The sequence below is a fragment of the Diprion similis genome, chromosome 8, assembly GCF_021155765.1.
Source record: "Diprion similis isolate iyDipSimi1 chromosome 8, iyDipSimi1.1, whole genome shotgun sequence".
Taxonomy (NCBI): Eukaryota; Metazoa; Arthropoda; class Insecta; order Hymenoptera; family Diprionidae; genus Diprion; species Diprion similis.
The window spans coordinates 7,623,590-7,644,729 of NC_060112.1; the positions used below are offsets into that span (position 1 = coordinate 7,623,590).

The 21,140-nt window shown below is 37.2% G+C and overlaps 4 protein-coding genes across 7 annotated transcripts; 1 reads left to right on the forward strand and 3 right to left on the reverse strand.

The window, feature by feature from the left end:
• Positions 1-751: 751 nt before the first annotated feature.
• On the reverse strand, positions 752-6,521 carry LOC124409052 (the record flags this gene model as incomplete). The annotated part of the gene is made up of 4 exons (XM_046886445.1): positions 752-1,366; positions 1,590-1,851; positions 5,082-5,230; positions 6,473-6,521. Coding segments are annotated over 3 exons (369 nt in total), but the record flags the coding sequence as incomplete, so codon positions are not given.
• LOC124409242 (katanin p60 ATPase-containing subunit A-like 2) lies at positions 5,184-15,178 on the forward strand. Of its 4 annotated transcripts, none has more exons than XM_046886744.1 (8): positions 10,257-10,378; positions 11,096-11,166; positions 11,619-11,810; positions 12,820-13,114; positions 13,228-13,396; positions 13,701-13,813; positions 14,172-14,377; positions 14,455-15,178. In XM_046886744.1, exons 1-8 carry the CDS (start codon positions 10,283-10,285, stop codon positions 14,840-14,842), a joined length of 1,530 nt encoding a protein of 509 aa, XP_046742700.1. In that variant the 5' UTR covers positions 10,257-10,282; the 3' UTR covers positions 14,843-15,178. The 4 variants fall into 4 exon arrangements, with proteins under 4 accessions (XP_046742703.1, XP_046742700.1, XP_046742701.1 ...); XM_046886745.1 differs by lacking the exon at positions 10,257-10,378 and adding an exon at positions 10,395-10,649; XM_046886747.1 differs by lacking the exons at positions 10,257-10,378; positions 11,619-11,810 and adding an exon at positions 5,184-5,321.
• Positions 15,179-15,749: 571 nt separating this feature from the next.
• LOC124409417 (survival motor neuron protein) lies at positions 15,750-17,952 on the reverse strand. Its single transcript, XM_046887013.1, has 6 exons — positions 17,593-17,952; positions 17,305-17,499; positions 17,121-17,235; positions 16,143-16,443; positions 16,000-16,070; positions 15,750-15,910 (listed from the first exon to the last, which is right to left on the reverse strand). Exons 1-6 carry the CDS (start codon positions 17,638-17,640, stop codon positions 15,855-15,857), a joined length of 786 nt encoding a protein of 261 aa, XP_046742969.1. The 5' UTR covers positions 17,641-17,952; the 3' UTR covers positions 15,750-15,854.
• A 567-nt stretch (positions 17,953-18,519) lies between these two features.
• On the reverse strand, positions 18,520-21,055 carry LOC124408583 (60S ribosomal protein L17). Its single transcript, XM_046885613.1, has 5 exons — positions 21,009-21,055; positions 20,680-20,766; positions 20,083-20,242; positions 19,037-19,207; positions 18,520-18,745 (listed from the first exon to the last, which is right to left on the reverse strand). Exons 2-5 carry the CDS (start codon positions 20,758-20,760, stop codon positions 18,600-18,602), a joined length of 558 nt encoding a protein of 185 aa, XP_046741569.1. The 5' UTR covers positions 20,761-20,766; positions 21,009-21,055; the 3' UTR covers positions 18,520-18,599.
• Between the last annotated feature and the right edge of the window lie 85 nt (positions 21,056-21,140).

A 21,140-nucleotide genomic window follows, 5' to 3' on the forward strand; every position in this document is an offset into this window, starting at 1 on the left:
TGAGTCACCAAGAAAATCGAGAGGAAACGCGGGTTATCCAATTGAACGAAGAATTAATAAAAACAACTCCGAGTTAAAGTATATCGTCATTTTCTTATCACTATTTACGTAACCGATCCAACGAAATTGCTTTCTAATTTCAGTTTCATCCTGCTGAGCGATTAGGTTACCTAGGTTTATCTATTGCTACGTTTCGGTTAAAATTTAGTAACTTTTGTAGGGACGTAAACATTTTCTTGCCATCATAAATACGTTTTCCAGGTTGAATGAAACACCAAGTATCTTAAAAAGGATATACTAATACCCTGAATGCTATAGTTGAAGGGCAACACGGCCAAATGGTGTAAGTACCAAAATATAAAACGTGCGTTTTTTAGAAAATCCGTACGCAAAATTTATTCGTGAAATTATGAAAAATTGGTATATAACAAAATTATGTAAGTGGCATCATTATGATTTTTCAGGAGAGCAAAAAACCGTCCCAAAATTTGCTTGATTAAACTAAAAACGAAAAACAAAACGTTCTTTTAACATTTTTTCAAACTCTTTCAAATGGCTCGAACCCTGATTCAACATAGCGATCTGTCTTCGAAAAAATGACTTGCGAAAATCGATTTACTATATAGCAAGTGGATTGCTATATCGAATTGGGATTTAGGCCATTTGAAAGGGGTTGAAAAAAGCGAAGAAATAAAACGTCTTTTATTTCTGTTTTTAAATCAATTGATCAAATTTTTTAACAGTTTTTTGCTCGCCTGAAAAATCATAATGATCAGATTTAGACCCTTTCGCCGTGCCATACTTCAATTACGAACATTCACAGATAAAATATACTTTGTATAAATGCGATGTTACCAAACTTTCGTCTTGTTCTGAAACTAATCTACAAGCGGCGTGTGCTCATATCTCAAATATAAAAAAGACTATTCCTCTACTCTTACAAGTAATTCCGAACGGGTTATGTATTATCAAACTTCAAGCATTACGTTTGTCCAAAAGCACCAAAGCGAAGCTTTCAAAATGCCAGATTTATTCTGTCTTACAGACAAAAAATCGAATATTGAAACTCTTAGATTGGCTCGGGCATCTTCATCCTTATAAAACAAAAATTATCAAGCCCATCGTTATAGATTGTTGTATTTTTCTTCAATACATGGAAAACCAAACACTGCATTTTGCACGGTATAAAATGTTCATCTCGAATAATACGTCAACGAATTTCTTCTCCGCAGTGATGTTGGACGGGCGACATGAAAGCGGTTCTTGAAATATCGAGATGTGATCCATACGATGTAAACAGTCACATACGGGGGATGCTGTCTAAGATATGCGATATTTTCAGGTTCACGTGGCAGCTCTTGGATATCTTAAAATGGAAAAGATTTCTGTTTACACCACTTCGCTTTGACAACCGACAGACCCGTGAACCACACTTCAAACTCTGGCCTTCAGCGATCTGCTACCAAAAGCACGGATATAATTTTCAACATGTTCCTCAATTTCACAAGAAATTTTTTAAGAAGATGAATAAAGAGATGATGATTACAACACGGGGATTATAGTAAATAAAAGAGGATTCTGCTGCTTACACATTTAATGTATTATATACTTGTGGTATCGAGCTCTCTGGAATGGCGAATACGTCGATCATCAGACTTCCAAAGATGCGATTTGGAGTGGCTAAGGTGCGATCAGGGCTGCCAGAAGCGTTGTAGTAAAGAGCAAGACTCCTCCGTCTGATTTGGAAGTCCCGGATGCAATTATGAGATCAGGGCTGCTCCAGTCAGCATCAGTGTCGTCCAAACACTCGAATTCACAGCATCGCTCGCCGACGCGAAACCGCTTGCATTTCTGTTGGAATTAATTTTCTTGATTAATTTCCAAGCTTGTTCGAACGCTGTTCGCAGCTAAGCTCGAGGCTAAGGAGAGCCACTTGACCTGATTTTCAACCCCAGTTTACCAACGCGCTCGCGGCGTTTTCTACTTTTGCTTACAAGTATGGCGGATTATTTATATTTTATACCACGCAGCATCGGAATTTCTGATACAATGCGGATATATCCCTAAGCTGTGAGAAAAAATAGTCAAATCTGATCGTTATTTTAATAAAATTTCCAATCAAATGTCTCGTCATACATCAGAAAATGGTTACATGTTGTTCATCAATGAATAATCGTAGGCCCTTTTGGTATTAGCACTGCGAAATGTAGATGTGCATACGCTCATCCTGAATAAGTGAAGATAGAGGAAATATGTGAGAATTTTCATGAGAAAAAATCGTTTTTGAAAATCTAAATCTATTGAAAGTTTTGCAACACTGAAATAAACGCGTTTCCAATGCATTCTATTTATGGCATCGCGTATATCGCGTTGTCAGCTTGTTTCTACAAGTGTAAAAAAACCTCTGAAAATTATTCATGTATCATAGTATAACTGCAGAAAACGCCTAATTCTTTCAGCATATGAATTTGAATATACCATATTATAATTACGCGTACCACGTGAATTGCACCTCACAGGTCATGCCTCTGGGGAAAATGCCGCACCCACTGCGAACTCTAAAGAGAATTTATGGCATGTTGTTTACCTTGACTCACTGCATAAAGCACGACGTTGTAAGTATTTTAGGACAAAATATTCCAGAACAATTAACTATGAAGGATTAAGGTAACCTGCGCTCAATGACACAGTGCGTAAAATTGCATAATTCGAAAGTGCGCATCCGCCAAAGAAGGACCCAGTGTGTAAAATATAGTATTTCGATTATGCGCATGCGCTAACATGGTTATACCGCTGTGTTCGGAAACGGGGCACTTTACGAAGGTGCTATGAAAAAGGCTGTTTTGACATTTTTTTTTTTTTTCATATTACCTGGCCACGATGCAGTAATCGTGTTACCAAATTACTGTAAAAACTTTAAAGGTCAATACTTGTCGCCAATTGAATGTAGCCGCCGACCAGCACTCGTTTGATTCCGTCGAATTTCAATTTCAGTTTATTTTCCTAGCTATACAATTTTCTATGACTTCTTACCTTCGATCGTATGAGAACGTTTTCTGTTGCCTATATGTGCTACTGCATCTAAAAGGCTATTCATTAATTACGTAAGCGACCCAAGGGGGAGGGGGAGTGGTCTAAAAAATCTATACATGACCTTATCTCGGGGATCTATTTTTTCATTGTTAACATACAATTTCATTTATATATTGTTATTATAGAAAAATTTATTTCATAGTACGTTTTTAAAATCGTAAATGTGTGAATATATGAAAACTATAGGTAAAATCTTACGTAAGAAGTGGAAGGGTAAGTCCAAGAAATCTTATGTGTTCTTATGTGGGGGTAGAGGGGGGTTAAGAATGGCTGAAATCTTTCTTCTTCTTCTTCCTTAGTGGCTATTCCCCCAGGGGAGGACGTGCCAATAAAATCGTTCTTACATAATTAATGAATGGCCCCTAATAAAAACAACCTTCTCACAATCATATGAAATGTTGAGCGTGGAAAGTCTGTGCGTCATGCATGTGCGGCGGGAGGATAGCGGGCGGGGGGGGGGGGGGGGTATGCGAGCAGCGCGCAAGCGCAGAAGAAGAAACGCAAAGCGAGCGAGTAGCGCGTAAGAAAGTGGGAGGTGAGAGCAATCCGACTCGAGCGCTCATACAGAAAAGTCCGGGCCGATTAGTCGCACACCGATAACGAGCCTAGCGAGAGATAGAACAAACCCAAAATCCAAAATCTTTTCACCCTTATAATGACGAAGTTGATTTTGTTACGGACAGGTATTAATTAATAAGAGAAATCAATTTCCAAGTATGGGCTATACACACGGAAAAATGCAGAGAGTACGAAGTGTGTATGAGAAAAAAAATTAATTATCACATTGATCGAGACAACACCTTGCAAATAATTATTACAGACTGCATTGTCCAAGAAATTACATTTACAATTTTCTATTTACGTTGACTCTGTAAGAAGAAGAAGACTGGTGAATATAACTAGTTTTCATTCTAATTGTATGATAATCTATGATTATCGTATAGATCATAACAGAATTTGACTCGATGCTGAGACGTCCTGATTTGATCTCTTATATGTATATTCTAATTGTAATTCTAATGTTGGTTCAATTACGAGTAATTTGAGAGGAATAATTAAGCGACTCACAAGCTGCAAGCACGCTGGAATCTTTGAATTGTTCTCTGCTTTTACAACGTTCAACTGGCCATTTTTCAATCAAAATCGAATTCTATGAAAATTGAATGCAAAACTTAAATTTCAACTTTAACCATTGCGCAATTGAATAATCCGTATAAATTATAGTTGGCAGTCTTACTCAAGATTCAAGAAAGTTAACCAAGGTAAAATATATACCCAAGGATAAAATTTTGAAAAAGTAAACTGAACGACCATTTTCGAGTAGTTCAAGGCATGCGTAGGATGGACTCGTGAAGGATTGAACACTCATCGGGAAATAATAAATCACATGTTAGGGACTCCGAATTATGTGAACAATTACGTAGTCAGGCTTTGGCTTTTCCAGCCCAGTTTCAACCTTTCGAACACCGGATTCCACATGCTTCAAAACTCTGCTCGTGAATATAATTCATCGTTCCCTTTGAGTGAAGACGAGAGAACCTCTATGTATTGTATAAACATTACCCTTGGCTTAATCCTCCTCATCCTGACATGACAAACCACGAAAGGGCTTCGCTACAAGTCTATAAACGTACGATACATACACGCTCACCTTTACATACCAACAACAACTGCGCATCATTTTTTCACTGGGCCTTGATCTTCATTTTGAACTAGTATCACATCGTTTTTGGTGTTTTAGTAACTGTATATTACAGATTCAAATTAATTTTTCTTCTTTTATATGGTAACTCTTAAAAGTTACTTTCGGGCCTTGTAATTCTTTAATTACGTTACAATTCGGTAACCTTTAAGTATAGTCGCCGTACCTCCGACAATCCGAAAAAAGTTTACAATGGAATGTGATGGTTACCTATCAAATATGTTAAACAAAAATGACATGACATTACTCTCGAATTTTTAGGTGGCGTAGTTTGGAGCTCACTTACGTATGGTGGAGTGCAGTAGATGGCCTTGCACCACATCGGCTCGGAATGGTAGCAAACGCACAAGCTGCACACCGCAGGACCTGGTACGTAGAGGAGGCCGTGTCTAACCGTTCCACCCTGGAAGTCGGTGCAGTTTTCTTCCAGTGCATCTAAAACGATACTGACCCTGCTGTATTATCCAGGTTTCCAGCTCGTTGGCAACGGTGGGTGAAAATACAAGAGACAAACGAGCTGCGAGGGGTGAGTTTGAAGTGAAAATATTTCCAAGCATGAGTGGAATACGCGTGGCATTTCAACTTGACGGTGAAAACAGTTTGCCGCGAAATTAATTAAACCTCAATTTTCGTCTGCATCAACTTTCACGGACTCTGTTACGTCAGACGTGATTACATTTTTTTATTTGATTTTGTCGATTGATGCAAGATGCAACTCGAAGACTAAGTCAAGGAAGCGGAACATCGCGTTTTATAGAAAATCAATTGCAATTTAGTTAGTCGTGAACGGTAATTACTTACACCGCGAGTTTATCGCCATAATCTTATCATCGCCCGCCGCCCAAGTTATAGACTATATTCATTAAAAGTTGCGGTAAATTATTCATGCTTCTAATGTGAACGTATTATCATGAGGTAAAATACCTATAGTGTCTTATGTTGTCGCTATTATGACAGGGACTTATCCGTTATGAACGAAGTTCATTTATACAACTGAGCAAAAAGTGACGAGGCTTGTGTGGCTAGAAGTTTTGTACTAATTCGACACGCAACAGTTACGTCATGTTGTAAACAGGTGAGAATCTAGTGAGTTGGATTACCTTTATAAATTGTCAATATCGAAAATGTATCCAACTTTTCTATGAAATAATTTTGAGACTTTGAGTCTTACCCATTCGATTTGAAAAAGCTAATTAATTTGCCTGCCCGCGCCTAGCTGTTGAAAATACTGTATCATACAGCGACATTGAAAATTTAATCGTTACTTTTTTCCCGGCCAGTCGACACGCCAAAACCTCGCATGACAATATGCCCTTGAAAATAAAGAGCTTTGTTGATATCAAATACACGTGAAGTAGTAAAATGTATAAATGCCTTAACCTTTTGGCTAACTTGTTTTCGGTTCTAAACAAAATACGAGTTCAATTCTATACAAATTACGTGAAAATGACCGGCGATGCAGTCGACGCGAAAAAATGGGATGCATTGTCACATAATTCGTATAGAGTCGAAGTCGCATTTTGTTTCGAACCGAATACAAGTTAGCCGAAAAGTTAAGGCCTTTATGCATTTTAAATGGGTAAATTCGTCGATTTATTCATTATATGTATACAGACTGTGGTAGTTGGAAAATAGTTGCGTTATTTATGTATATCAAGTGTCAACGAAATCGCTCACCTGCTTCAGAAACAAGGAATGCAGCGATAGACAAAACAGCCGCAGCCAGTCCCAATGAAAAGCTGGAGCAGGGGTACCGCGTTATTGAATTCACCATGGCGATAATTTTTTTCCTTGACCGTTGACCGTTGGCCTGGCTAGGGTCACGGAAAAATTTTCGAAGAATACTCCTGACGGCCAGGAAAACTCTTGCGAAAAGTGTAGCCTTCTAACGACGTTACGTCCGGCTACGTCTAGCTGAAGAACTGATGCGGAAACTCCTTAATCGAACAGCTTCTTGCCCCACACTGATGCCGCAGGAGCATGACTCCTACATTCAAGGCATTAAGACACGTTTGTCATCGTTACCAGCAGTGTGGGCTTGATTGATGCGCAAATTAGGTAATTGCCAGGAAATCTAACTTCGTTGCAGAAGGCGATAAATTCCCGCATCATCTTTGTTCTAAATAATTTTTAATACTTTAAGGTGAGCTCGTGTTGAGCAGCCAATCGGACGAAACAATTTCACACGAGCTTTATTGTATTCGGTGATTTTTCAAAGAGCTTCGCTTGTTTTGATATCAGTATATACGTCTGAATGTGAAAATTCAAATATCCCGCTTCATTGAAGAAAGATTTCAGAAGTATTTTTTTAACGAGAGTCAAAAGGGCTGTACACAGGTATAAAGCAGCAAACTATAAGTTACTCGATTGAAAGCAACTGATTACTTAAAATTATGAATGTAACATATCATATATAGATAAGAATGCGAATGATAATTCACCAAATTACACATACAGAGAAAAATGTCAAGTCTGGTAATAATGAAAATCACAACAATGTACTTATGCAGCTTATCACTGCAAAATACATAATTTTTCAAAGTTTGGTTCGACTTAGTTTGTCAGGAGTGAAAGAAAAGTGAAGTACGATTTGCATACTTAGTCGGTATTGCAATCTTGTCAAATTCATAATTGACACTATTTCAAATGATTCGTAAAAAGAAAATGAATCAATATTCTGTACAATGTTTTCCGCAGTTTCTTAATTGCACTTTATTTTGAATAGTTCAACAAAACAACTATACCTTCTCGGTGCACCTCCTACATTTCAAACATAAGCTTATAACAAATTAAAGTGCGTTTTAAAGTAGGTATCTTGTTTGGATAAGTTGAAACATTTTTCTGTGTAACTTCATGTATGTAGCTCCACGTGAACAAAGTCTCCTAACAATTCTTGGAGTTTTTATAGAATTATCAGAATTGTTGAGTAGTAATCACTCCTCCTCTGACTGAATACGATTATACTGTCAAAGATGACACTTCGCAGAATCTATCCCTTAACTAATTTCAATGAAAAATGGTAAGCTGATGTGATAAACCTCTGATACATTTACAAATTCACTCAAAACATCGCCAGTCTTTTACTATTCTCAGACAATCATAGTTGTCATTAGTGGTGTAACAATCCCACGTGAGATCCTGCACTAACGATAAAATAAATGAGATATGTATCACATACCTACGTGTGGTATACGCGAAAATCATGTGTCATTGATGTGTCGATCTTGAGTTTCCGTGCCGCAACTTTAACAATTCAGCACTATTACACGCATGCCTTATATACGCATACGTAGAGAAATGATGGAATTGAACAAAGTAAATGAACCAGATGTTCCCACTCCCAAGCTCAGCAAGCATCCCTTTCTAACAGTAAATCATGACTCCAAAGTAATCACGTCGCGATGCATATACGTTCACTTTATTATAAACAAAATAAGAAAATTATCATCAACGTATCGTTGGAATAGCACAGCAGGTGAGCCGGTCACTCGTACGATTCGTACATGAAATGGTACGAAGAGCAACTGAATTGGGTTGTCGAAGAAGATGGAGAACAAGACGACGACGACGAAGCCTCCACGGAGCCAGTCGAGGCCGACGGGTCTCGACTGGATCTGAACCAGTACCTGGTGTGCAAACTGGTGCAAATTTACAACCAGTGTTCACAGTCCGACCACGCGAGGTGCCGGACCAACGAAGCCGACTGTCGCAGTGAGCGCCGCACGCTGCCTAGTGACCGGGTCGATCGAACGCGACCTGTGCACCCAAAGGCAGAACTCGGAGACCACCCTTATCCCGCACCCCCGCCACCACTTCCAGCTTCCAACTTCCATCCCTTCCACCTCTGCCACCTTGGCGCAAGCCTTCCAACCCCCAGCTACCAACGACTCAAGAGAGACCAGCCTCCTCACGTATTTGCCCGGAATCGGGTATACCTACATATACAGTATTAATCTGCTCGTAACCCGTCCACGTGGTGATGATCTTGCGGTATACTTGCGGACATTAGGGGTGGCGATTGTCAATCAGAATTGGAACCGCGATTTTGCTGCAGAGTGAAAAGACCATTTGGCAAAACACCAATGGGTATAGTTCAGGCGTCTTCGATTCCTTTTTCTATTTACAGTTTCACCGTTCTTTCGAGCAGGGATTGGTTAAACAGTAAATCTGGTTCAGTGAGGGATGGTCCAACTTAAAATACCAACAGCGTTATGTTTTTATAACTCTATCCGTAGAGGATATCCTGTTTCTTTACTTTGGAAGGACGTTGGGTTAGTTATATCTGTACTGATGGCAAGTGCCAACTCTCACTGAAAACTTACGATGTACTAGATTTTGGAATAAACGGATTGAAAAATTCTCAGAAATAAGAAGGTACGAAAACCGCCTACCCGGTAACAGGTAGTGGTCCCAACTTAGGAGATAAGGGTGGAGCAAATCTATAATCGAGTCGAAGAGCTGCTAAGACAGAAATATTGTTGAACGAAGGTTTGAAAGTAAAACTGAACGGACTTGAGGTAATGGTAATCAAATGAATATTCTCTCAATAGAAATATTGCGAAATCATAAAATTCCTTAATTGGTTGATAAGTGATTATCTGTTTAACGACAATTTCATATGTTTGATACAATTGAGATCGGAAGTAGAGATTTCAGATTTGCTTTAGAACTTTCTTATAAGAAAGTATTCGTCAAAAAATAGAGCTCGATTTTTTTTCATATTATTAGGGATCCCTATCTGAGATGTGATTTAATTTGCTGTTTCTCAAGCGCCTATTTTCTGAAATGTAAAAAATTCAGAAACATCTAGTAAAATATGACAAATTTTTTGAGCCATTGTCGAAAATACGGTTTGTTCACAGCAATACACATATAATTTTGATAAACAAGTACATTATTATAAATTGACTATAAATATTCATAAATGGTAAATAATTACATGCAAATATTTAAAGTCAGAATATATTTGTTACTTTGTAATTTTCTAAACGTGTTGTTCGTCCACCCAAATTATTAAAAACTCTTCTTTTTTGACACCAAAAATTTATGCTAATATTCCTTTAAATTTTCGTCATTTATCAAATTTACATTCCTATTGCTGTAATGAAAATTCACAGTCTGTTCAATCCTCGATGCAAGCATACCAGATACATTAGATTCCATTTTTTCTTTCTATTTTTCTCTTTCTTTCATCGTGAAAACCTTGGATTCGAAGCCAAACGAATTTCAGGCAACTGCAGAGATATTCCGCAACCAGATATTGTTCAGGGTTATTGGCAAAGCTTGGAGAACTTTCTTTCTCACATTTTACGTGAAATGGTATGGACTGTAGGATTTTTAAAATGACTGGACACACATTTATGTATTATGTGTACATATGGATGTACATATTATTATGTTGGTGAATCTTCTTCTTAATTAACTACTCCAAGCAAATCGTAGCATCGTCTACCATTGGCAGTCTGGCGCATTGCCATCGTTCCAAGAATGCTTAGCTTGAATAGCTTCGCCCTTTATAGGCAACAATTACCAATCGCTAATTGTGTATTTAAACTCTGCATGTACCGAATAACAAGTACAGACGTAAGTAGCAGGTAACGATCGAAACGTGCTATTCAATATAGGGGTAACTTCCCTGTCGCTGTGGTAACGGAAACAAGTTCATTCCTTCAAAACAATTTTGTTCTCCTTGCACCATCCTTCGCAGCCATAGTCAAATTGTACACAGTTTTATCAATTTTATTAATCATCATTTACCCGACACCGAGCAACGGAGTGGACGCGATTTTAACTAATGGCTGATTATCTGTCATCTTACTCGAGCAGCAAAATAGCTCACGTAGCCAGAGAGAAGGTACGCAATCTCAGCTTTATTGTTAAACATACGTAAACGAATAGTTTCTGTTATCTGTCACTTTCATTCCTTGTACACTTTAAATTAGTAAAGATTTTTCAATTAGTTCATAATTAAAGGGCAAACCAAAATTTAAAATCGACGAACCTTTGTGTGTTTTGCCGAGCTGCACTATAACACTTAGAAATCTGTAATCCTTTTTATGCACCGCTCAGTAGCATATGTGCAAGCTTCAGAATTGTTCACTTGAAAGTTCTACTGATTGTTAGGCCCGAACATTGTTGAGAAAAATCGTTAAAATGATTGGGGAAGGAAAAATTGAAATGACGTAATAATTAAAAAGTACCACGTTTTTGTCTTCTTTCGTCACTTGTGTTGTGCGAGCTACCTACATACTTAAACGATAAAACTCTCGAGCAAAAAGTTGAGAATAATATTTTTTACAGGAGGAAAAACGTTCCCAAGAGAGGCGGAGAAGTCTGATGTATCTGATCGCGGAGTTTCTGCGGGAACAAGGGTGAGTTGATAAGAGTTCTCGCGCTTTTCCCACAGTTAAGCTATACATTTGATTAAAGAAGATCATGTGCTTGCATCAACTATAACTGAATAACAATTCAATAATCTTTCTAATCTAATATCAAAGAAAATCGCTAATCACAATTCACTTCATTTTACCAAAGGGTTCTTTTTAATCACCCTAACCGAAAATCTTGATAACTATTGGAAATACGAAGTGTTAGATATGAAACTTGTGGGGCTTTGAATGGAAAAGAGGGTGTTAATATGATATGATTGTCACGCGTGGACGCTTCAGATATTTTTTCGAGTATGCGAATAACGAGACGCCGTCCGGAATTTTTTTTCGTACAATCGTCAGTTTCATCAAGATATTGATTCGTGGCATATTTGAAACAGACCACCCTATATACTACCGTGTAGCGCTGATGTGTAATGCATTTTTTAACACAGATGTATAGATACGGTCGAATCGCTGGTCAAAGAGGCTCAACTCTCGGGAGACTATCAAGTCTGCGACAACATCGATTTGGATACTGTTCTCGTTGAATTTTCGGACTACCATTATGCCAAGTACAACAAATACCCAAAGATATGTAAAAAAGTTGAGGGAATAGCCTGCAATAACGCTGTTAACATTAATCCGTGAGTATAAAATATTTTTTTCAATTGAAAAATTTTACACTGCCATGACCACTCGGTATTAATATACCGTAGAGTTTTATCCATTCGTCGCACAAGAACATGACATACTTTTCCACCGATCAATATTTTCAACCAATGTGGTACGGATGTTTGCAAATATATTTTAAAAAGTAAAAGTGTTCTTTTATTTTTACCCCAAATTATACGCACGCCGTATATACTATTGGCATTCAGATCTGATCTGTCTTTTAAACTTTCACAACCTATGAGAAATCCTATGATAAAAAACCACACCCACTTTTTTGTCCAAGTTTTTATAATACGTTACATACCGTCGAAGTACAATGAATTATTTCAATAATTTTATGCTTTCGACCAGTACTGAAAATACCAGTTTCTGCCACAGTACAAAGAAGAGTATTAAAACATCCTATTCAATACATAAAATTGCTCTAATTTGTACTTTGCACATACGCAATCGCTTTGAAAAGCAAGCAAAAGAGAACAACAAAAAATATTAATCAGTCATAATTTTATGACATAAAGTATCGCGTGCAACATGAAGGCTGCAAGGTCCTTTCACACCTCGTGTACTTGCAACACTCGTTATTCCATAGCTCAACATAAAATGACCTAATTTGCCTCCTTGATGCAAAATCTACAATCAATACCTTTAAGATGATTATTTCGGCACACTTATATCAAGTTTGGCGATACGGTGGATATTTTTACACTCATGTGGAAAACCAATAAATCGATTGAGGCACCTCTTGTACTGTTAGAAATTTCAAGTAGAGCTTAAATTTCCAGAATGTTAAACTCAGAATGGGTTAGTCAAGAGAACAGCGTTGAAGGGTGGAATACCGAATATGAATAGAATTTTACCAACTTTGATCATTAATTCGATACAGAGTATTTAAGTAGTGATTAACAAATTTTTTCGGAAGTTACTAGAGATTGACCTGGACCATCGTACTTTTGTGACCTATGCAGACATGTACTTACACAGGATTAAGAAGGAGAAGATCAATAAAAACTTTCGGAAACCATCAGACGTGCAGCCAACCGAGCTGTCCAAAAGTAAACCCTTACCGAAAGTGAATAATTTGCAAGCTGCGGCTGAGCCAAACTTCGGTATCACTGTGACCCCAGTCTTCCAATGTCCTGAAAATGCAGAACATGTTAATGTATCGGTCGTCAACGAGGATGCCGCACACTTTACCAAAGAACGAATCCTGAAACCTATTGGTAACTTGTATCAGCTCGGCACAGAATGGAGGGATATGGCGGATACGATATCCAGGGTAAACCTGAATCCTAACTTTTTACGCATTTTTGTTGTACAGAGCTAGTGAAGGGCTACCTCTAAAAAGGATATACCTCTGATTAATGTCATAAATTATATATAACTTCACAGGATATCGTAATGACGGACTTGAACGTTCATTGGGACGACATCGAAGGCTTGAAGGAGTGCAAGAGTTTACTGAAAGAGGCTACGGTGTACCCAATGAAATATCCCGAGCTTTTTGGGGGCAAGCTAGCTCCATGGCAAGGAATCCTTTTATACGGCCCTCCAGGAACCGGTAGCGCCCTTTTAAAATTATCATCATCACGTGTCGGGGGAGGTTTTGAAAACCGCCAAGCCAAAGTCCCAAATCTAATATCCAGTTCGTGGCTCGCTGGCTAGGAACTAACTTCCCTTTGTCCAACAACCAATAATAAACACGACCTTTAACCTTCGACGACCATTCGCCGACACGCTTCTTCGCAGGTGCAAAGCATGAAATTTACGCGAAATCCGTTTTCAATCCATTTGGACAGCCAGCGGCGTGCTCAAATTAAAGGTTGATATGATATTCTTCTCTTTTATAATTTCATGCATCGTAGGTAAAACTATGCTGGCTAAAGCTGTTGCTACTGAGTGCAAGACTACATTTTTCAACATTTCGTCAACTTCAATCATCAGCAAATGGAGAGGAGACTCGGAAAAGCTAGTTCGAGTAAGTGCATTGTGTTAATTCTGTCGAAAATATTATCTACGTAACACAGCTCGTGAAATTTTAATATAAAAGGTCTTATTCGTCCCGTTAGAAGCATGCCGTGTCGAATAATAGCCATGGAGAATGTGTCCGTGGTGATTTTTTTTTTTCTTTGCAACGTGGCTGAGGCAGATCGGGCCTTTACCATAAAAATCTTATTATGTATAAACAGAATCTGGCAGAATTTTAGGAGTTTGTAATATGAGAAAGCAAAATTAGTTTATAAAGCAGAGTTGAGATATTAAAAAAAATTTGAATATCTTCGTTTTAGTCCTGCAGATAAAAATTAATTCATTTAGTTGAACCTTGAACTTCACAGATCCTTTTCGACCTCGCAGAACATCATGCCCCAGCGGTAATATTCATCGACGAAGCTGACTGGGTGGCTGGTAGTCACGCGGATGTGACATCCTTGAAGTGCTCGGACCCAGCCAGACGTTTCCGAGCAGAACTGCTGGCCAGAATGGACGGACTTGTTTCATCGAAGAGTCAAATTCTACTTCTGGCTGCCACAAATTCACCCTGGTAAGCCAATGTTCGGTTCAGTTTCGAATACTTCAAATGACCATGAGAGAAAACCGACATGTTTGCTTTTGGTACAGGGAACTGGATGCCGCGCTTCTTCGTCGACTTGAGAAACGGATTCTCGTTGACCTACCGGATGTGAAAAGTCGTTTTGAATTTCTTCGATCATACGTCCACATCGACCTCCTTCAAGACAAAGACTTTTTCGAACTGGTACAAAAAACCGAGGGTTACTCCTGCGCCGACTTAAAGTTGATATGTAAAGAGGCATGGATGATGCAGTTACGCCCGATTTGGCAAATGCTTGAGGAAAACAAAATCGTACGCGGGGAAGTTGGAAAAATTCATCATGGGGCCATTAGTAAATTGAACTACCTCCAGATAGCTTTAGATCGAATTAAGCCCACAGCGAAGCACATTGCGAACATGTACAAGCAGTGGAAGGAAAAATTTGGTGCATCCTAATTATAATAATGTTCTAAACTGACCAAACAGAGTACTTTGGGGTCAAGCGTATATTGATCGAAGGTAAACATTCACATGTTCACTTGTTTACTGCGTCGAAAAGTGGAATATGAATACTACAAAGTAGAAAACCAAGTAAACCCACCGCACAGAAGACGAAAATGCACTCTGATGGAATTGATATTACGCAACTTCGAAATAATTATATTATCATGCATATTCAATAGAATCCGTGTAACATGGAGCCTGAATAAGACGTGACCATTTTAAAATTGAACTTTAAAAGTAAAAAAAATATATGTACACCTACGCAATTTCTATAAAGTTGACACTTCGTCAAAGTATTATCTATCGATTTGTATGAAAATTCGGAATTGAACTGCCAGAATACACAGAGGCAGTAATTTGTATGGTTCCATACCAAATTGACATACGTATTGTTAGATTTAGGTGAGCAGAAAATTAAGGGCCGAAGCTAATCACTAGTCTCTTTCGTGAAATGAAAAAATAGAGACAAGCACTGCACATCTGCCTCTTTTCATTGTTAGCATTTCAAAAGGCGTAGCAGAAGCAACGAGAATTACGAAAAAATGTCAAACTATCTATTTAAAAAATTCCTTGTTCGTCCGGATGAATATTAAAATAGATATATTATTATCAAATTCATCCGAGTATAATCGGTCATGACTTTCCTTAAATGAATGAACTTCAGTATTATGCAAATCAATATCAACTGTATTCTAATGTTCATTGCTACCATATTCTCTGCAGGAGTAACTACAATACTAAAAATAGATGCCGCATAGTCAATTTTATTGCACATAAAAATTTAGTTTTTTGTTCTACATAGAATTCGTTGTTGCCTTTAAGAAAGCAGCGGAATTGCGAGTGAAAATTAACAACTAGGTCTTGAAAATTTGACTTACTTTTATTATGAATTTCGTATAAATAGATAATTTTTTTTTACAAAAATCAATCAGTTCAATTTAATAATGAGAAGTTATGAATTGTATCACTTTTTCCGTCTCTCTTGATTCTCCTTGGCTTGTTTTATACCGTGATAATATCCTGTAATAATCAGTGTTGAATTAAACAAAACCAACATTAGTTACTTAAATAAATACCAACGTATAGATTAATAAAACCAATCATATTACCAGTATGAAATCCACTGATATACCAAGACATCAACATGCTGGAAAGTGCATCGCCATCGCTCTCAGGTAGCCTGTGCAATATCCAAAATAGAACGATAGCAACAAATATTTCGATAATTCAAAAAAGACCTATCAAACATTACCTGGTCATTAATTGTGGCGGTAAAGGGGGGGCAGGAGGTACAATACCAGATGGCCAGCCAAGAGATGTTCCAGTGGTAAAATTCTTCTTCGGTAACTTTTGGTCATCGGTGTCCCACTCCATCTTATCCTCGTTAACCATGTTTATCGTTTCAGGAATATTTACAGAATCAGAATCTTCAAAGTCTGTGGTGTGGAGGCTAATTTTTTCTGCATTTGCCTCTTTAGTTTGAGCTATTTGACTATTGAGCCCTAGAGATTCAGTAAGTGAACTGATATCGACCTTGGCTGAATTTTCATAACCTGAGAGTAATAATATATAATAAGAGTAGAAATCATGGCACACTAGACTGGACATGGCTGACTAGCAGTATTTACACATTTACACTTGCAAGACCATTTTTGGACAGACTCGAGTATCTCGATTAAATTCTATATAACTTAGCTCTGTTGCAGCAGTATTATACCAATTGCAAGATGTATGATTATAAAAGATTTAAAATTAGCAAGATCTATTCTCCCGTAACAGTATGCAATCAATGAAGATAATCTAGTTCTTTTTTCCACAATTCCAGGTTTTCAAGGCAAGAATACAATTTTTCTTCCATTATATTTACAAGGCTTTGGAAGAGCTCAAAAAGAAATAACTGTGACCCAACAAATGAATTGAAAGTGCGGCTAAGCCCTAAAAAACGATTTGGGGAATAGTTTCAATTTTTTGATTGTGTCCCAAATATTGCGGATATATTGCAGTGATATTACAAAGTTGTTACTTCACTCGGTGTCTAACTTGAAATTACTTGGAAAACATTACGTTTTAGCAGCAGCAAAATTTTGGAACACATAAGTCCTGACTGATACTTGAGAGCAAGTGTCTAAAGACTTAGAAACATTGCTTTTGAATACATTCAATTTAGATGCTTTAGTCTATCCATGATCTGTAAGCATAAAGGTAAAAAGGTAAAAAGATAAAATAGTACCTATAAATTTGATGATGCAAGTGGCGCTACTTTCATAAATTTTCTGTATCACTGCTTCGTAAACTTCTCCATCCTCAGACCATACAGCTCGACAAGGAGAGCCGACGACCCATTTCTAAAGAGAAACAAGATTGCTTTGCCAATTTTTCACGTGAATGTTCCTTACTTAGTGAAATTTTGATACCTTATAAGGCTTGGCTGTGTGTCGATTTGGTTTGTGATTATGTGCTTTGTTCTGTTTGCCATGCGAAGTGGATTGCGCTTCGACACCCATGCGTCTTGCTACTTCATCTTTGGCTAAATTTACCGCTTTGTCATAGGCCTTGATGAGAGCAGTGTCATCCCAGTCATCATCGGTAGCGTTAGTTGTAGTAGATCTCTGAGATTAATTATTCGAATGACTTAAAAACATAACCTTTCAACGTACCACAACGTACGATCTTACGATTAATAAGGAATCATTCGATCATACCTGTTTAGAGTTTTTTCTCACAAACAAAACGTTATCATCATCTGCCATTTTTTGATTATTTCAACTTCAATAATTCAAAATTTGCGTGCTCTGGGACCAAATTTTATTTTTCTATTAAATTCAATTACTTCGCGTCGGCGACATGCCAACAAATAAATAACCTTTAAATCTCGCTTATATTTGTATGCTGCTGAAAATTACGTTTTCAAATGTCGTACGCGGACTTGCTTATTATCTGAAATTATTTTTACATTTTAAATTTATGTCTACGTCGAAAACTTTGTTTTTAAAGTCAATAATTGTTTTTCAATGTTACTCTCGAGCTTAGTTCGGTTGGCCATGGTTGACCAATCACGAGAGCTTTAATTTTTCAAGTCAAACGTGACGTTATATTCGCTGATCCAATACAAAGTGTTATAGAATCATGTGTTGTAATTTTTGAATTTACTTCGTATTAAATACAAACTATTTTTCCGTTAGTATATATATATATATCGTTGACTTCTCAGCTGACTATCGTGTATGTACAGCATGATTAAAACTGAAACACATACGTTGATTTCGAGGAAATCAGTCGTAGTATTAAAAAGTAATAAAAAGTATATAACAGCAGCTTTTTTATCTTTGTACATAACAGTGTTTGAATTCAGCAATAAAATATCTAAATTCAGTTTTACGCTAACAACTTTAGCCAACACAGGCATTCCTACGAAAGTTTTGAAAAATGACCTTTTGTTTTTGAAAGGTTACTTGCACGAATATCGTTATATACGAATAATCTTTACGTTAATATGGGGTTGTTATGTCGACCCTATTGTTCCTCGAATGTCTCGACCTACAAAAAGGGATTACGATACAAAACAGTAGAATTTGTTGGTTTGCTGTAGATTCTGGAATGAGAAGTATACATCCAAATGTAATCAAAAATGAGAACAAAGTAAGATTTTATTGTACCAAAGGTAGTATACATTTGATCTCGTATTGTAAAGTCGATAATGCTATTTTATTTATTCCCTCATCATCTTCTCTTTTTGACGGGCAAGCTTCTTCTTGCTCAGCTTCTTCTTGGATGGTTCCTCCTCGGTGGCTTTTGCAACCACGTCCTCTTTTTCAGTGAGCACGACCTCTATGTGGCAAGGAGAGCTCATGTAAGCTGGAAACAACAATTTATTTGTCATGTGTTATGCAGCAAAACTTTGGTGTTCATTCGTCTGGTACAGTTTTACTCATATTTTATTGACCTAGTATTTTCCTAATTACATGCTGAGTCGATATTTGTGATATTCAAATAGCTCCTGAATATACATTTATTGTATTTAGGTAAATGCATTTTGTGTTTAAATAAAATACATCCTTAAGAAGTTTTTAGATGGTCATACACTAAAATGAACAGAGCTTGATATTTTGTGAAAGTGGAATTCAAGTATATTAAATGGATACTTACGATTGATACGACCATGCGCTCTGTAAGTTCTTCTGCGAAGGCATGGGGCACGATTGACCTGAATGTGTTCGACAACCAATCGGTCTACATCAACACCTTTGAAATCAGCGTTACTCTCTGCATTCTTCAGAAGTTGCAGCAAAAATTCTGCTGACTTTTTCGGCCAACGACCTAAGTAAAGAAGTAAATCATTTATATTCTGCTTTCAATACTATGCATAAACACCCAGCGTTTAAATCCTGTAACATTATCATTGTATGGACACATTTAATAGCAGTGTATAAAATTGAGCAAACTAGTGTATAAAATGGTAAAGCATAACATTAATTATATTTTGCGAACTCAACTGATTGAATCCTTCTAAAGTTGCAAAATAATCATCTTTAAAAAAACATTTCAGCAAAAAAACTGGATAAACACTGATGTTTTTAAATTCTAACTGAAATTTTTGTGATTCAACACAGTGATTTTTATATTGTAACGAAAAACTTGCACAGCAAAAAAAGCTTGCACGGCAAATACACAGGCTGTTTTGTTCTATAATGCTATCAATTTTCAAGAATAAATTTGCTGCAGTTCCTAAACAAATTAATGCTCAATGAATTGCAAACTTCGCATGTTTGATACTGACACAATAAGAGTACGTTACTTTATTGTATCAAATAAAAGTTCTTTTAAAATTCCGGAAATGATACACAATTCCTAGAACTTCGTAGACGATTTAAATATTACATTTTTTTCGTCAAATTCTTCAACATTGCATACCCTGCTTCTATGATTAACTAATTAAAATGGTAATATGACAAAACGAGATTTAAATTAGTAACATTATAACAAAACATTTTTTAAGATTTATCATTTTGCAGCTTTTAACGAGTTGAAGGAGTTGAATTTGCAATAAACGTATGTATGTTTTACTCTATTGCAGTTTACTGAATTTCAGATAATGCTGTCGTTGCGAACTAACGAGTTTTTTCGTAAATAGTTTTACAATCCTTTGAAATTAAAAGAAATTTAAAAACATGCATGTTAGCAAAGATACAAACCTTGAGTGGTGCCAAACTGTTTAGCCTGAGCACACCTTCCTACACCACCGTTAAATCTGCGGAATGGTACACATTCTTTGTGTTCAATGACACTTTTCAGATACCTCTGGGCACGACGCAGAGCCATACCCTTTATAGCACGAGCTGTTTCATGAGTGTTCTGAAAGAATTTTAATAACGTCATAAACAAAGCAGATTTTGAGTTAGTAATATGCTTTCATATGTCTACAAGGATATAGGCATAAAGAAATTCAACTTCACTAATATTTCATCTACATATCAGACGAGCTTACACGCATGATCAGACACATATAATAGCAGTTTGAAATAGTTTAATCTTTCATATTTTTGCAAGTTGGAAGTATGGAAATTTCAATATGTACAAAATACACACTGCAGACAATTTCCATGACAGACACAATACAATTTCTTGAAAATTACCTAATCGATGAAACGTGCAAAACGATCGAACGCTCAATTGCAGTAAAAATACGATTGTTCGAATTCTGACAAGATTTACACCACGAGCAGAAGCACCCGCAGATTGTAAATTTCTAGGTTATCCTGATATAAGGAAAGAAGCGTGAAGTTGTTTACCTTGAAGTGCACCCGGAGGTTTGAACCGCGTGCTTTGCACGACTTGGTCGCATTATCAGGCTCGCGAGAATACCGTCCCATTTTGCCCTGAAATAAAACGAATAGAGTTTAAATTATTCCGAAATGTGGAAAACATCAGGCGCCGCCATGAAGCTGGCACGTATGTTTTACTGATAAAAATTGTAACTGGAAACACATAATCACAAAACTTTGCCACTCGAATTGTAGATCAGAGTTTAGCGTACATAATTGATAAATTCAATACTCTATAACTTAAAGTATATTTCAGATGCACACAGATTCGTAAAATAACAAGGCTCGGTCCGTACCTCTTCTCGGAGCGATATTACAGGAAAAGACGTCACAAAGTTTCAAGCTTCGCGAGATGTCCGCAAGAGGATTCCCGTTGGTGGCGCTGCCTTATCATCTCATCTCACAAAAAGGCTCGACCTAGGGGCGTT

Bases quoted from the DNA above. Each gene is read 5' to 3' on its own strand.
- LOC124409242 (XM_046886744.1), top strand. From the start codon at position 10,283: ATGCTTAGCTTGAATAGCTTCGCCCTTTATAGGCAACAATTACCAATC. The intron at 11,167-11,618 runs GTGAGTTGATAA...TTTTTAACACAG, and splicing joins GAGTTTCTGCGGGAACAAGG to ATGTATAGATACGGTCGAAT. The intron at 14,378-14,454 runs GTAAGCCAATGT...CTTTTGGTACAG, and splicing joins GCTGCCACAAATTCACCCTG to GGAACTGGATGCCGCGCTTC.
- LOC124409417 (XM_046887013.1), bottom strand. From the start codon at position 17,640: ATGGCAGATGATGATAACGTTTTGTTTGTGAGAAAAAACTCTAAACAG. The intron at 16,444-17,120 runs GTACTATTTTAT...TATTACTCTCAG, and splicing joins TTGCATCATCAAATTTATAG to GTTATGAAAATTCAGCCAAG. The intron at 15,911-15,999 runs GTAATATGATTG...TGATTATTACAG, and splicing joins TATCAGTGGATTTCATACTG to GATATTATCACGGTATAAAA.
- LOC124408583 (XM_046885613.1), bottom strand. From the start codon at position 20,760: ATGGGACGGTATTCTCGCGAGCCTGATAATGCGACCAAGTCGTGCAAA. The intron at 20,243-20,679 runs GTAAACAACTTC...AAATTCTTTCAG, and splicing joins ACCTCCGGGTGCACTTCAAG to AACACTCATGAAACAGCTCG. The intron at 18,746-19,036 runs GTAAGTATCCAT...TGTTGTTTCCAG, and splicing joins AGCGCATGGTCGTATCAATC to CTTACATGAGCTCTCCTTGC.